This window comes from Oncorhynchus gorbuscha, linkage group LG04 (genome assembly GCF_021184085.1).
Source record: "Oncorhynchus gorbuscha isolate QuinsamMale2020 ecotype Even-year linkage group LG04, OgorEven_v1.0, whole genome shotgun sequence".
Lineage (NCBI taxonomy): Eukaryota > Metazoa > Chordata > Actinopteri > Salmoniformes > Salmonidae > Oncorhynchus > Oncorhynchus gorbuscha.
In genome coordinates, this window is record NC_060176.1 from 54,378,212 (window position 1) to 54,390,310 (window position 12,099).

Sequence of the window (12,099 nt, forward strand, 5' to 3'; positions counted from 1 at the left end):
CACCCGGAACAGAGTCACTGGTCACATACACATATTTAAACAGATGTTATTGCTGGTGTAGCAAAATGCTTGTAAAAAAAAAAGACTGCAAAGTTGCTTAGGAGCTCGAAGCAGAGCTGCCATGTCTGTTGGTGCCATCATGCATGGTTCAGTGTTGCTTGCCTCGAAGCAAGCATAGAAGGCATTTAGCTCATCTGGTAGGCTCACGTTACTGAGCAGCTCAAGGCTGGGTTTCCCTTGTAATCCGTGACAGTTTGCAAGCCCTCAATGGCAATGTCCTCCATCTCTATGACAGGCACAACTCCCTTAAAGTATTTTTTTCCTAAAGTTTCCAAAATGCCATGTGCATCTACTTATCAGTGCATTCATAACCTAACCATTACAAAAAAAAACGTTTATTTTATCAAATAAGCCTTACGTAAGCAAATTCCAGAGTAAAACCTTGCTTCGCCTCTTCCTCTCTGACTCAATTCTGGAAGATATCCATATTACAGGTTTCTAAACTAGAGCTATCTGCATTGTAGCTTTATATCGGTGGCAGCTGCATAACAAGTTGTTGTTTTTGTAGAATTGTTTTATTTTAAAACCTTTTACATGACGAAATCAATTAATATTTGTGGAATAAATTATGCTAGTTAAACCCCACTCAAATGTATTCCAACACTAATAAAATAATACAAATAAGGGTCCCAAAAGAAGACATTCAACATTTGACTTTCTGTAGGACTAATTGAATAAGGCATTTTTAGTTGGGCAAAGGCTGACGAGGAAACAACTATTTAGGCCACTTACACTTCGCAAGTAGAGGTTATACTTATTGTTTAATCTATACATAGTGTTGCCAGCACTGCTGGACTTCAGTGAGGTATTCAAAGAGCTATAACCAAGCAGCCTACATTTGCACTGAAAAATGCTTTGAAAAGGTTAACAAAAACTGGGCAATGGGCACTTGATATACCAGAATGAAGTATACACACACTATAGAAACAAATCTACACACATTATTCTGGCAATTCAAGGCACACAAACCTGGAAGTAGGCCTATGCTACAAGCTACAGCTTTCACACGAGGAGAAAGGGAAACCAATATGCAACCAAGTGCCACTAATTAATAACAAAATGTAGGTGTTGTCTTATAGTTAAATTAACTCATGTCTAACTGTCAAAGTAATAAAAAGGTTCCAACAGCAGCAGAACCAACAGATCATAAAAGGATTCAAACAGTGTGTTGACCCTCCTGAGCAAAACAACAAATGTGACTAAATCAAAATACTGTATGTACATACACTTTGGCGAAGAACCAAAACAATAGCAGGTGTTAGTGGCAAAATGAGAGGGGGGTGGGGGTGCTGGACTCCTCTGGGACCATTGCAGAAGAAGAAAGAGATGAAGACAGGGGAGAGGTTAGGACACCTGAAGTGATTAGGAAATAGCGACAGGTTGAGGAATTGCTGATGGGAGAAGATAAGTTAGATTTCCTCAAAATCAGCTGAGGGAGTTTCCAACTTGCCCTTCTTATTGGGAGGAGTGCCATCTTCAGATTCCTGCAAAAATAAAACAAATAATTTCAGAAAAAGTAAGCTTTTCATATTAAAATACTTGCTGTCAAATGAGTTTCATTATACTGCATCAATAAAATGTAGAATTGACAAGCATACAGTACCAGTCAAAAGTTATTTGTACTATTTTCTACATTGTAGAATAATAGTGAAGACATCAAAACAATGAAATAACACATATGGAATTATTTAGTCCACAAGAAAATGTGCTAAACAAATCTAAATATATTTCAATTAATAGGTGCCTTTGTGGAATTTCTTTCCTTAATGCGTTTGAGCCAATCAGTTGTTGTGACAAGGTAGGGGTGGTACAAAGAAGATAGCCTTATTTGGCAAAAGACCAAAGTCCATATTGTGGCAACAGCTCAAATAAGCAAAGAGAAACAACAGTCTATCATTACTTTAAGACATGAAGGTCAGTCAATCTGGAAAATGTAAATAACTTTGAAAGTTTGTTCAAGTGCAGTCGCAAAAACCATCAAGCGCAATGATGAAACGGGCTCTCTTGAGGACGGCCGCAGGAAAGGAAGACAGAGTTACCTCTGCTGCAGAGGAGAACTTCATTAGTTACCAGCCTCTGAAATTGCAGCCCAAATAAATTCTTCACGGAGTTCAAGTAACAGACATCTCAACATCAACTGTTCAGAGGAGACTGTGTGAATCAAGCCTTCATGGTCAAAATGCTGCAAGAGACCACTACCAAAGGTCACCAATAAGAAGAAGAGACTTGCTTGGGCCAAGAAAGGGCCAGTAGTAGGCACTCTTTCCTCTGGTCTAAAAAAATATCCCAATACCCCAGGGCATTGACTGGTCTGTGTAGGGTGCAGTCTTTTGGATGGGACTTTAAACGGGTGTCCTGACTCTCTTGAGGTCATTAAAGATCCCATGGCACTTATAGTATGAGTAGGTGTTAAACCCAGTGTCCTGGCCCTCAAACCATCATGGTCACATAATAATCCCTAGTTTACAATTGGCTCATCCCTCTCCTCTGTTACCATTCCCCAGGTCGTTGCTGTAAATGAGAATGTGTTCTCATTCAACTTACCTGGTAAAATAACGTAAAATAACAAATGTACTATTATTTTACAATGTAGAAAAACCCTTGAATGAGTAGGTGTATCCAAACTTTTTACTGGTACTGTATACAAAGACATTCTAGTCTTGGATGGTTGTGGAAGGGAGGACCTGAGAATCTTGAGGAGTGTCTGAAGATGGTTCATTCCCTCCTGTGGACCTTCCATCCCTCTTGGGTGTGCTTGTGTTGGAATACTCTGAGGAGTGAACATTTCCTGCAATAACAGAAAGTCTGTTTCAGGCATAACCATGGTAGACAAGATGATTTAAGGAAATCGAATAAGAAGGACAATGCACTACTTCTGTAACAGTTCTGATTAAAAGTGAATTATTAAAATAGGCAAGTACATTTTCTGTTACATGCCGACTACACGCGTGCATCCGTCATTGCTGTTTTGTCCATCTACACCAGATGCAATCATGACATGGAGGTTAAAATATCAAAACCAACTGAACCAACGACAGTGCTTTTGGAAAGTATTCAGACCCCGTGACTTTTTCTACGTTACAGCCTATTCTAAAATTGATTCAATTGTTTCCCCCCCAATCTACACACAATACTCCATAATGACAAAGAAAAATTGGGTTTTAGACTTTTTTGAAAATTACAAAATATTTTTTTAAGTATCACATTTATATAAGTATTCAGACCATTTACTCAGTACTTTATTGAAGCACCTTTGGCAGCGATTACAGCATTGAGACGCTATAAGCGTGGCACATCTGTATTTGGGGCGTTTCTCCCATTCTTCTCTGCAGATCCTCTCAATCTCTGTCAGGTTAGAAGGGGAGCGTTACTACACAGCAGGTCTCTCCAGAGATGTTTGATCGGGTTCAAATCCAGGCTCTGGCTGGGCCACTCAAGGACATTCATTCAGAGACTTGTCCCAAAGCCACTCATGCATTGTCTTGGCTGTGTGCTTAGGGTTGTTGTCCTGTTGGAAGGTGAACCTTCGCCCCAATCTGAGGTCCTGGGCAGGTTTTCATCAAGGATCGCTCTGCTCCGTTCATCTTTTCCTCGATTTTGACTAGTCTCCCAGTCCCAGCCTCTGAAAAACATCCCCACAGCATGATGCTGCCACCACCATTCTTCACTGTAGGGATGGTGCCAGGTTTCCTCCAGAAGTGATGCTTGGCATTCAGGCCAAAGAGTTCAATCTTGGTTTCATCAGACCAGAGAGACTTTCTCATGGTCAGAGTCCTTTAGGTGCCTTTTGGCAAACTCTAAGCGGTCTGTCATGTGACTTATGAGGAGTAGCTTCCATCTGGCCACACTACCATAAAGACCTGATTGGTGGAGTGCTGCAGAGATGGTTGTCCTTCTGTAAGTTTCTCCCATCTCCACAGAGGCAGGGTAGCCTAGTGGTTAGAGCGTTGAACTTGTAACCGGAAGGTTGCAAGTTCAAAACCCCCGAGCTGACAAGGTACAAATCTGTCGTTCTGCCCCTGAACAGGCAGTTAACCCACTGTTCCTAGGCAGTCATTGAAAATAAGAATTTGTTCTTAACTGACTTGCCTAGTCAAATAAAGAAAAAGATTAAAAAAGAGACTCTGGAGCTCTGTCAGAGTGACCATTGGGTTCTTGGTCACCTCTCTGATCAAGGCCCTTCTCCCCCGATTGCGCAGTTTGGCCAGGCAGCCAGTTCTAGGAAGAGCCTGGGTGGTTCCAAACTTATCCATTTAAGAATGATGTGTTCTTGGAGACCTTCAATGCTGCATACATTTTTTGGTAACCTTCCCCAGATCTGTGCCTTGACACAATCCTGTCTCTGAGCTCTGCGGACAATTCCTTCGAACAGCATGGCTTGATTTTTAAAAATCTTACATGCACTGTCAACTGTGGTACCTCATATAGACAGACCTTTCCAAATCATCAAATCAATTTTATTTGTCACATACACATGGTTAGCAGATGTTAATGCGAGTGTAGCGAAATGCTTGTGCTTCTAGTTCCAACAATGCCGTAATAACCAACAAGTAATCTAACTAACAATTCCAAAACTACTGTCTTATACACAGTGTAAGGGGATAAAGAATATGTACATAAAGATATATGAATGAGTGATGGTACAGAGCAGCATAGGCAAGATACATTAGATGGTATTGAGTACAGTATATACATATGAGATGAGTATGTAAACAAAGTGGCATAGTTAAAGTGGCTAGTGATACATGTATTACATAAGGATGCAGTCGATGATATAAAGTACAGTATATACGTATGCATATGAGATGAATAATGTAGGGTATGTAACATTATATTAGGTAGCATTGTTTAAAGTGGCTAGTGATATATTTGACACCATTTCCCATCAATTCCCATTATTAAAGTGGCTGGAGTTGAGTCAGTGTCAGTGTGTTGGCAGCAGCCACTCAATGTTAGTGGTGGCTGTTTAAGTCTGATGGCCTTGAGATAGAAGCTGTTTTTCAGTCTCTCGGTCCCAGCGTTGATGCACCTGTACTGACCTCGCCTTCTGGATGATAGCGGGGTGAACAGGCAGTGGCTCGGGTGGTTGTTGTCCTTGATGATCTTTATGGCCTTCCTGTAACATCGGGTGGTGTAGGTGTCCTGGAGGGCAGGTAGTTTGCCCCCGGTGATGCGTTGTGCAGACCTCACTACCCTCTGGAGAGCCTTACGGATGTGGGCGGAGCAGTTGCCGTACCAGGCGGTGATACAGCCCGCCAGGATGCTCTCGATTGTGCATCTGTAGAAGTTTGTGAGTGCTTTTGGTGACAATCCAAATTTCTTCAGGCTCCTGAGGTTGAAGAGGCGCTGCTGCACCTTCTTCACGATGCTGTCTGTGTGGGTGGACCAATTCAGTTTGTCTGTGATGTGTACGCCGAGGAACTTAAAACTTACTACCCTCTCCACTACTGTTCCATCGATGTGGATAGGGGGGTGTTCCCTCTGCTGTTTCCTGAAGTCCACAATCATCTCCTTAGTTTTGTTGACGTTGAGTGTGAGGTTGTTTTCCTGACACCACACTCCAAGGGCCCTCACCTCCTCCCTGTAGGCCGTCTCGTCGTTGTTCGTAATCAAGCGTACCACTGTTGTGTCATCAGCAAACTTGATGATTGAGTTGGAGGCGTGCGTGGCCACGCAGTCGTGGGTGAACAGGGAGTACAGGAGGGCTCAGAACGCACCCTTGTGGGGCCCCCGTGTTGAGGATCAGCAGGGTGGAGATGTTGTTGCCTACCCTCACCACCTGGGGGCGGCCGGTCAGGAGGTCCAGTACCCAGTTGCACAGGGCGGGGTCGAGACCCAGGGTCTCGAGCTTGATGACGAGCTTGGAGGGTACTATGGTGTTGAATACCGAGCTGTAGTCGTTGAACAGCATTCTCACATATGCATTCCTCTTGTCCAGATGGGTTAGGGCAGTGTGCAGTGTGGTTGAGATTGCATCGTCTGTGGACCTATTTGGGCGGTAAGCAAATTGGAGTGGGTCTAGGGTGGAGGTGATATGGTCCTTGACTAGTCTCTCAAAGCACTTCATGATGACGGAAGTGAGTGCTACGGGGCGGTAGTCATTTAGCTCAGTTACCTTAGCTTTCTTGGGAACAGGAACAATGGTGGCCCTCTTGAAGCATGTGGGAACAGCAGACTGGTATAGGGATTGATTGAATATGTCCGTAAACACACCGGCCAGCTGGTCTGCGCATGCTCTGAGGGCGCAGCTGGGGATGCCGTCTGGGCCTGCAGCCTTGCGAGGGTTAACACGTTTATATGTTTTACTCACCTCGGCTGCAGTGAAGGAGAGTCCGCATGTTTTCGTTGCAGGCTGTGTCAGTGGCACTGTATTGTCCTCAAAGCGGGCAAAAAAGTTATTTAGTCTGCCTGGGAGCAAGACATCCTGGTCCGTGACTGGGCTGGTTTTCTTCTTGTAGTCCGTGATTGACTGTAGACCCTGCCACATACCTCGTGTCTGAGCTGTTGAATTGAGATTCTACTTTCTCTATACTGACGCTTAGCTTGTTTGATAGCCTTGCGGAGGGAATAGCTGCACTGTTTGTATTCGGTCATGTTACCAGACACCTTGCCCTGATTAAAAGCAGTGGTTCGCGCTTTCAGTTTCACGCGAATGCTGCCATCAATACACGGTTTCTGGTTAGGGAATGTTTTAATCGTTGCTATGGGAACGACATCTTCAACGCACGTTCTAATGAACTCTCACACCGAATCAGCGTATTTGTCAATGTTTTTATCTGACGCAATACGAAACATATCCCAGTCCACGTGATGGAAGCAGTCTTGGAGTGGGGAATCAGCTTGGTCGGACCAGCTTTGGACAGACCTCAGCGTGGGAGCCACTTGTTTTAGTTTCTGTCTGTAGGCAGGGATCAACAAAATGGAGTCGTGGTCAGCTTTTCCGAAAGGAGGGTGGGGCAGGGCCTTATATGCGTCGCGGAAGTTAGAGTAACAATGATCCAAGGTTTTTCCAGCCCTGGTTGCGCAATCGATATGCTGATACTATTTAGGGAGTCTTGGTTTCAGATTAGCCTTATTAAAATCCCCAGCTACAATGAATGCAGCCTCAGGATGTGTGGATTCCAGTTTGCAAAGAGTCAAATAAAGTTAGTTCAGAGCCATCGATGTGTCTGCTTGGGGGGGAATATATACGGCTGTGATTATAATCGAAGACAATTCTCTTGGTACATAATGCGGTCGACATTTGATTGTGAGGAATTCTAAATCAGGTGAACAGAAGGATTTGAGTGTCTGTATGTTTCTGTGATCACACCACGTCTCGTTAGCCATAAGGCATACGCCCCCGCCCCTCTTCTTACCAGAAAGATGTTTGTTTCTGTCGGCGCGATGCGTGGAGAAACCCGCTGGCTGCACCGCCTCCGATAGAGTCTCTCCAGTGAGCCATGTTTCCGTGAAGCAAAGAACGTTACAGTCTCTGATGTCCCTCTGGAATGCTACCCTTGCTCGGATTTCATCAACCTTGTTGTCAAGAGACTGGACATTGGCGAGAAGAATGCTAGGGAGTGGTGCACGATGTGCCCGTCTCCGGAGTCTGACCAGAAGACCGCCTCGTTTCCCTCTTTTACGGAGTCATTTTTTTTGGGGGTCGCCGACTGGGATCCATTCCGTTGTCCTGGTTGAAAGGCAGAACACAGGATCCGCATCGCGCAAATCATATTCTTGGTCGTACTGATGGTGAGTTGACGCTGATCTTATATTCAGTAATTCTTCTCGACTGTATGTAATGAAACCTAAGATGACCTGGGGTACTAATGTAAGAAAGAACACGTAAAAAAACAAAAAACTGCATCTCTGTCGGCGCCGGAAGTAGGATGTCTAATCAATTCAATTGATGACCAATGGAAACAGGATGCACCTAAGCTCAATTTCGAGTCTCATAGCAAAGGGTCTGAATACTTATGTATATAAGGCATTTCTGTTTAAGTTAATATATTTGCAAAAGTTTTATATTTTTTCTCTCTCGCTTTGTCATTATGGGGTATTGTGTGTAAATGGCTGAGGATTTGATTTTATTTAATCGATTTTAGAATAAGGCTGTAACATAAAACATAGAAAAGGTCAAGGCATCTGAATACTTTCTGAAAGCACGAAATTCATTTTGGGGTAGGTCGAACACACAAAACAATCATGAACATTTAGCTAGATAGATGTCGCTAGTCAGTTTGTCCTGGGAGAGAACATTGGTTTGTTATTTTACCTGACATAATTATGGTTCTCTTTTCAGCTGACTCTTTGTAGAATTTCTACCCATAGTCATGTTTCTCTACTCTGACTATTAATCCACAGAAAAAGTGAAACCTAGTTTGTGTTCTTTAATGAATCTCTCCTCTCGTCTTTCAAGCATCCACATGGGTTTGAATCTTCCTGATATCCAATGAGGGGACTTGCAGCGTGTGGAATGTCTCAAATAGGACTAAATTATATTTTAGCGTTTGGCTTCGCAGACACGTTCGCACGAGCGGTGTGGGTTAAATTATTGAATAACATTTATAAATGTATTTTGCAACACTCACGCAACTTGGCCGTTGAGGGTTGCATGTTATTCTTCTCTTTACTATCCACAATACTTTCAACTTCACAGACGTGGCATGACTGACCTTACTCGGGGTGTATTATCACAGATCTTGGTAGACGAGGTCTGATTGCAGCATGACCTAGCAAGATTTATTTACCTGTGTTTTTTCCAAAATAATATCACCAAATCTGAGTGATAACACAAATACCTTATTGTAACTGACTTAAAACTCTACATGACAGAACCATCTTGTGGCAAAAAAAGCAAAGTTGTGTGTATGTACAGAACTGGCTACTTCATGTGATATATTGTTGTCTCTACCTTCTTGCCCTTTGTGGTGTTGTCTATGCCCAATAATGTTTGTACCATGTTGTGTTGCTGCCTTGCCATATTGTCTCTCTTGTCGTGATGTGTGTTTTCTCCTTTATATGTTATTTATTTTAATCCCAGCCCCAGTCCCCACAGGAGGTCTTTTGCCTTTTGGTAGGCCGCCACGGTAAGAATTTGTTCTTTAACTGATTTGCCTAGTTAAATAAATAAATAAAAGAACAAGGGGTTGGTATTGAATTATGCAAAATACTACTCACGGGTGTTTAGCTTGCTACTTGGTGAAAACTACATCAATGACAAGTTGGCACACTGTAGTTTGAGGAGTTTTGCACTCCGTCCTGAAACGGCATTGGCATGGCAAACCGATTTACCAGCTCATTACACCAAAAACTACAGTAGGCCTTAGTGAAATCCTCTGTTCAACCCCACAAGAGGAAACAATCTGTTTGCCTGTCTAGTACAGAACAGCTAAACTTTTATCAAAATATATGAGAAACTCGTTGCCCAGAGTACATGCTCAGACTTGTAAAAATGGGCATCTACCGAGAGAGATTTATTCACAATACTGTTATGAGGCATGTTTAGCATTTCATGATAGCTTCCATACCCCCATCGTTGATTATGGTTTGTCAATATGTATCGCTAGCCTGAAAATCTTTAACAAAAACTTGCTAAATTGTTTCAAGCCATTCTCTGTATGCTGATGGGTTAATTCATAAAACTGTTCCCAATGCTGCCATTGACATTGGTGAAGACGAAATAACATTTGTTTTCACGCATGACTAAGTCACTTTGGGGGGGAAAAAAAGAGTGCTAAATGGCATATTATTTTGTTCACCAAATGTTCCTTATGAATGCCATCTCTACAAGCCATAATATGTACACTTTTGACCTTGACAGCTGTGCAACTGCCATTTTTTGTTACTATTCTGGGATTATGTGGGCTGTATAAAAGCATTCTGCCTCAAGTTAAGTCTTATTGTTTGACAAGTTGACACTACTCTTAGAAAATACCTCAAGGAAAGAGAAGTGCACAGTATAGTTTCATATCGTTTAGTTGAAACTAAGTCAATGCTCTCCCTTTCTGTGCTAGGTAGCATATTGACTGACCACTCTTGCTGTCTGTGCTCTTCAGCTGCTCTTTGCCAGGGGACTGGCTCTGGTCACTCTTAGCCTCGTTGCTGTCACTCTGGGAAGTTGCCGTGGCCTCTGGGGCAGGGCTGGCACTGTTGCTGTTCTCCTGCTTCATCGGGGAGCAGTCAGCAATGGAGCTCTGGTTACTGTTATCATCTAAGAGATACGGAAAGTGAAATTAAGATGTTTACAACTATTATTGAACATCAGTTTGAAGTATTTTGCTCTTTGTTGGCACAAGGTGTGAATTGGCTCTTACCATGCATGTCCATCATTCCAGGAGAGGAGCTGTTTTCTGGTGTTGTGACCTCCGACCCATACTTGTCATCCTTGCCTTTCTTCTTATTTTTGCTCTTCTGCAAGATTGCACATAAAATGCTGTAGTTGTTCTATTTATTATGTATAACATATTACATTATGTATTTTATCTCAATATAATCACTTTGTATAGGTCATATCAGAAGGAATTTGAAAGGAGATGAAAAAAGGAAGCATAAATTACCTTCTGTAATTTAACTGTTTCCAGTTTCATTCTACACTCACCATTAAAAATATATAAATAAATAAAAATTGGTGCCCCCAAACACCCTGCGGACTTACATCATTTGACTTGGGTTCGGTTACTGGCACCCACTTGTAGATTCGCAAGGATGTGTCACCGACTGTTACCCATTTCTTCTCCCTGCATTAGATACACAAGGAATGAGGAACAATTGTTTGCATTTGTATATTATAATAATAAGTATATTAATTTCAAAATGTCAACAAAACACCACAATAATATTTTTGTTTGCTATCACTTTAAATGTCATTTCCCCGTGGAAAATGTCCTTCAATATTTCTGTGGAAAGTTCATTTTAAAGTTAGTAATGTACGTACTTGTAGCCATTTGAGATATATACCAATGCGTGAGCCTACAGGCGAATAGCCTAAACTAAATTATTTAAATTAAACGTAGTGGTGATTACATTTAGGCTACGAACACATCCACATGAGTGCAAATCTATAAATTGCAATGTTATTAAACTATAGGACCATCCAAAATAAAATTGTAAAGCAATTCGGTCTTCGCACAGTTCCTCTTCCCACCAGCACCCCACGCGCTCCCTATATTTGTAGGACACAAAAACCTCTCCAAGCGCTAAATTTAAAACCCCGCGAACATAGAAACTATTCTAACTATTGACCGCTGTCGTCGAACGGCGGCTGTGATGTTATTATTGATAACATTCGAGCGGTGAAAAACCAGTAGCCGACAAAGCTTCTCAAGCCGGCAGTACATGTACTATGCTAGAACGGCAAAGGCTTCATGTGACTGCAACGAAATGGCTTCTAGGTTCAACCCACAATATTTTCTGAATAGATGTAATATTCCCACATGATACGTGTTTAAGCGACCTCCTCCTCTGACCAGGGCACGGGAGCGCAGCGCACATGAGCCGAGATATCATCCGACCGAATTTCATTCAATATATCTTTCGTTTCATAAATTTGTTCTTCTCCCGGTCTCTCCTCCCCCACTAGCAATGCTGCTCTCGGGTCTTAGATAACGCGTTCCCTCTTACCAATTTCGTACTTTATCAACAGCAGCCATAACCCGCTTGATGTCATCTTTCGCCCTACTCCGTGTCTCCGCGCGGACCGACCTGCCCGACATAGCTGCTATAGGTAAAATATTTTCTTAAACTCGCCGGCAGTTTAGACACAATGCAAACACACTGAAACGAGCTGTAGGAGGAAGTAATGCGCCTGCGCCAAGGACAGCATTCAGAAGCAAAGCGCGTGCACGCCCAATTTTTTTGTGTTTTGTAGACAGACAGCCTGAACAGAAGTTCCACTACTTCAGACAAAAGTTTTACAGCATTTAAGTCTCCCAGAAAACAAAAGGCCCCCATAGACTATACATTCATTCTAAAAAGTATAATTACTTGGAACAAATTAATTAAAAACATTTGCAATAAAATGTGCCATTTAATTTTTCATGTCATAACATATGCTGT

At 42.4% G+C, this 12,099-nt stretch overlaps 1 protein-coding gene across 2 annotated transcripts; it reads right to left on the reverse strand.

Moving 5' to 3' along the window:
• Positions 1-553: 553 nt before the first annotated feature.
• LOC124034303 (B-cell CLL/lymphoma 7 protein family member A-like) lies at positions 554-11,854 on the reverse strand. Of its 2 annotated transcripts, none has more exons than XM_046347310.1 (6): positions 11,665-11,854; positions 10,700-10,781; positions 10,359-10,455; positions 10,076-10,255; positions 2,745-2,848; positions 554-1,544 (listed from the first exon to the last, which is right to left on the reverse strand). In XM_046347310.1, the coding sequence occupies exons 1-6, from the start codon at positions 11,754-11,756 to the stop codon at positions 1,470-1,472; spliced, it is 630 nt and encodes a 209-aa protein (XP_046203266.1). In that variant the 5' UTR covers positions 11,757-11,854; the 3' UTR covers positions 554-1,469. The 2 variants fall into 2 exon arrangements, with proteins under 2 accessions (XP_046203266.1, XP_046203265.1); XM_046347309.1 differs by lacking the exon at positions 11,665-11,854 and adding an exon at positions 11,447-11,595.
• Between the last annotated feature and the right edge of the window lie 245 nt (positions 11,855-12,099).

Excerpts from the sequence above, each read along its gene's own strand:
- LOC124034303 (XM_046347309.1), bottom strand. The coding sequence starts at position 11,565 with ATGAAATTCGGTCGGATGATATCTCGGCTCATGTGCGCTGCGCTCCCG. Across the intron at positions 10,782-11,446 it reads ACATCTATTCAGAAAATATT|GGAGAAGAAATGGGTAACAG; the intron begins GTGGGTTGAACC and ends TATCTAATGCAG. Across the intron at positions 1,545-2,744 it reads ACACTCCTCAAGATTCTCAG|GAATCTGAAGATGGCACTCC; the intron begins GTCCTCCCTTCC and ends TTATTTTTGCAG.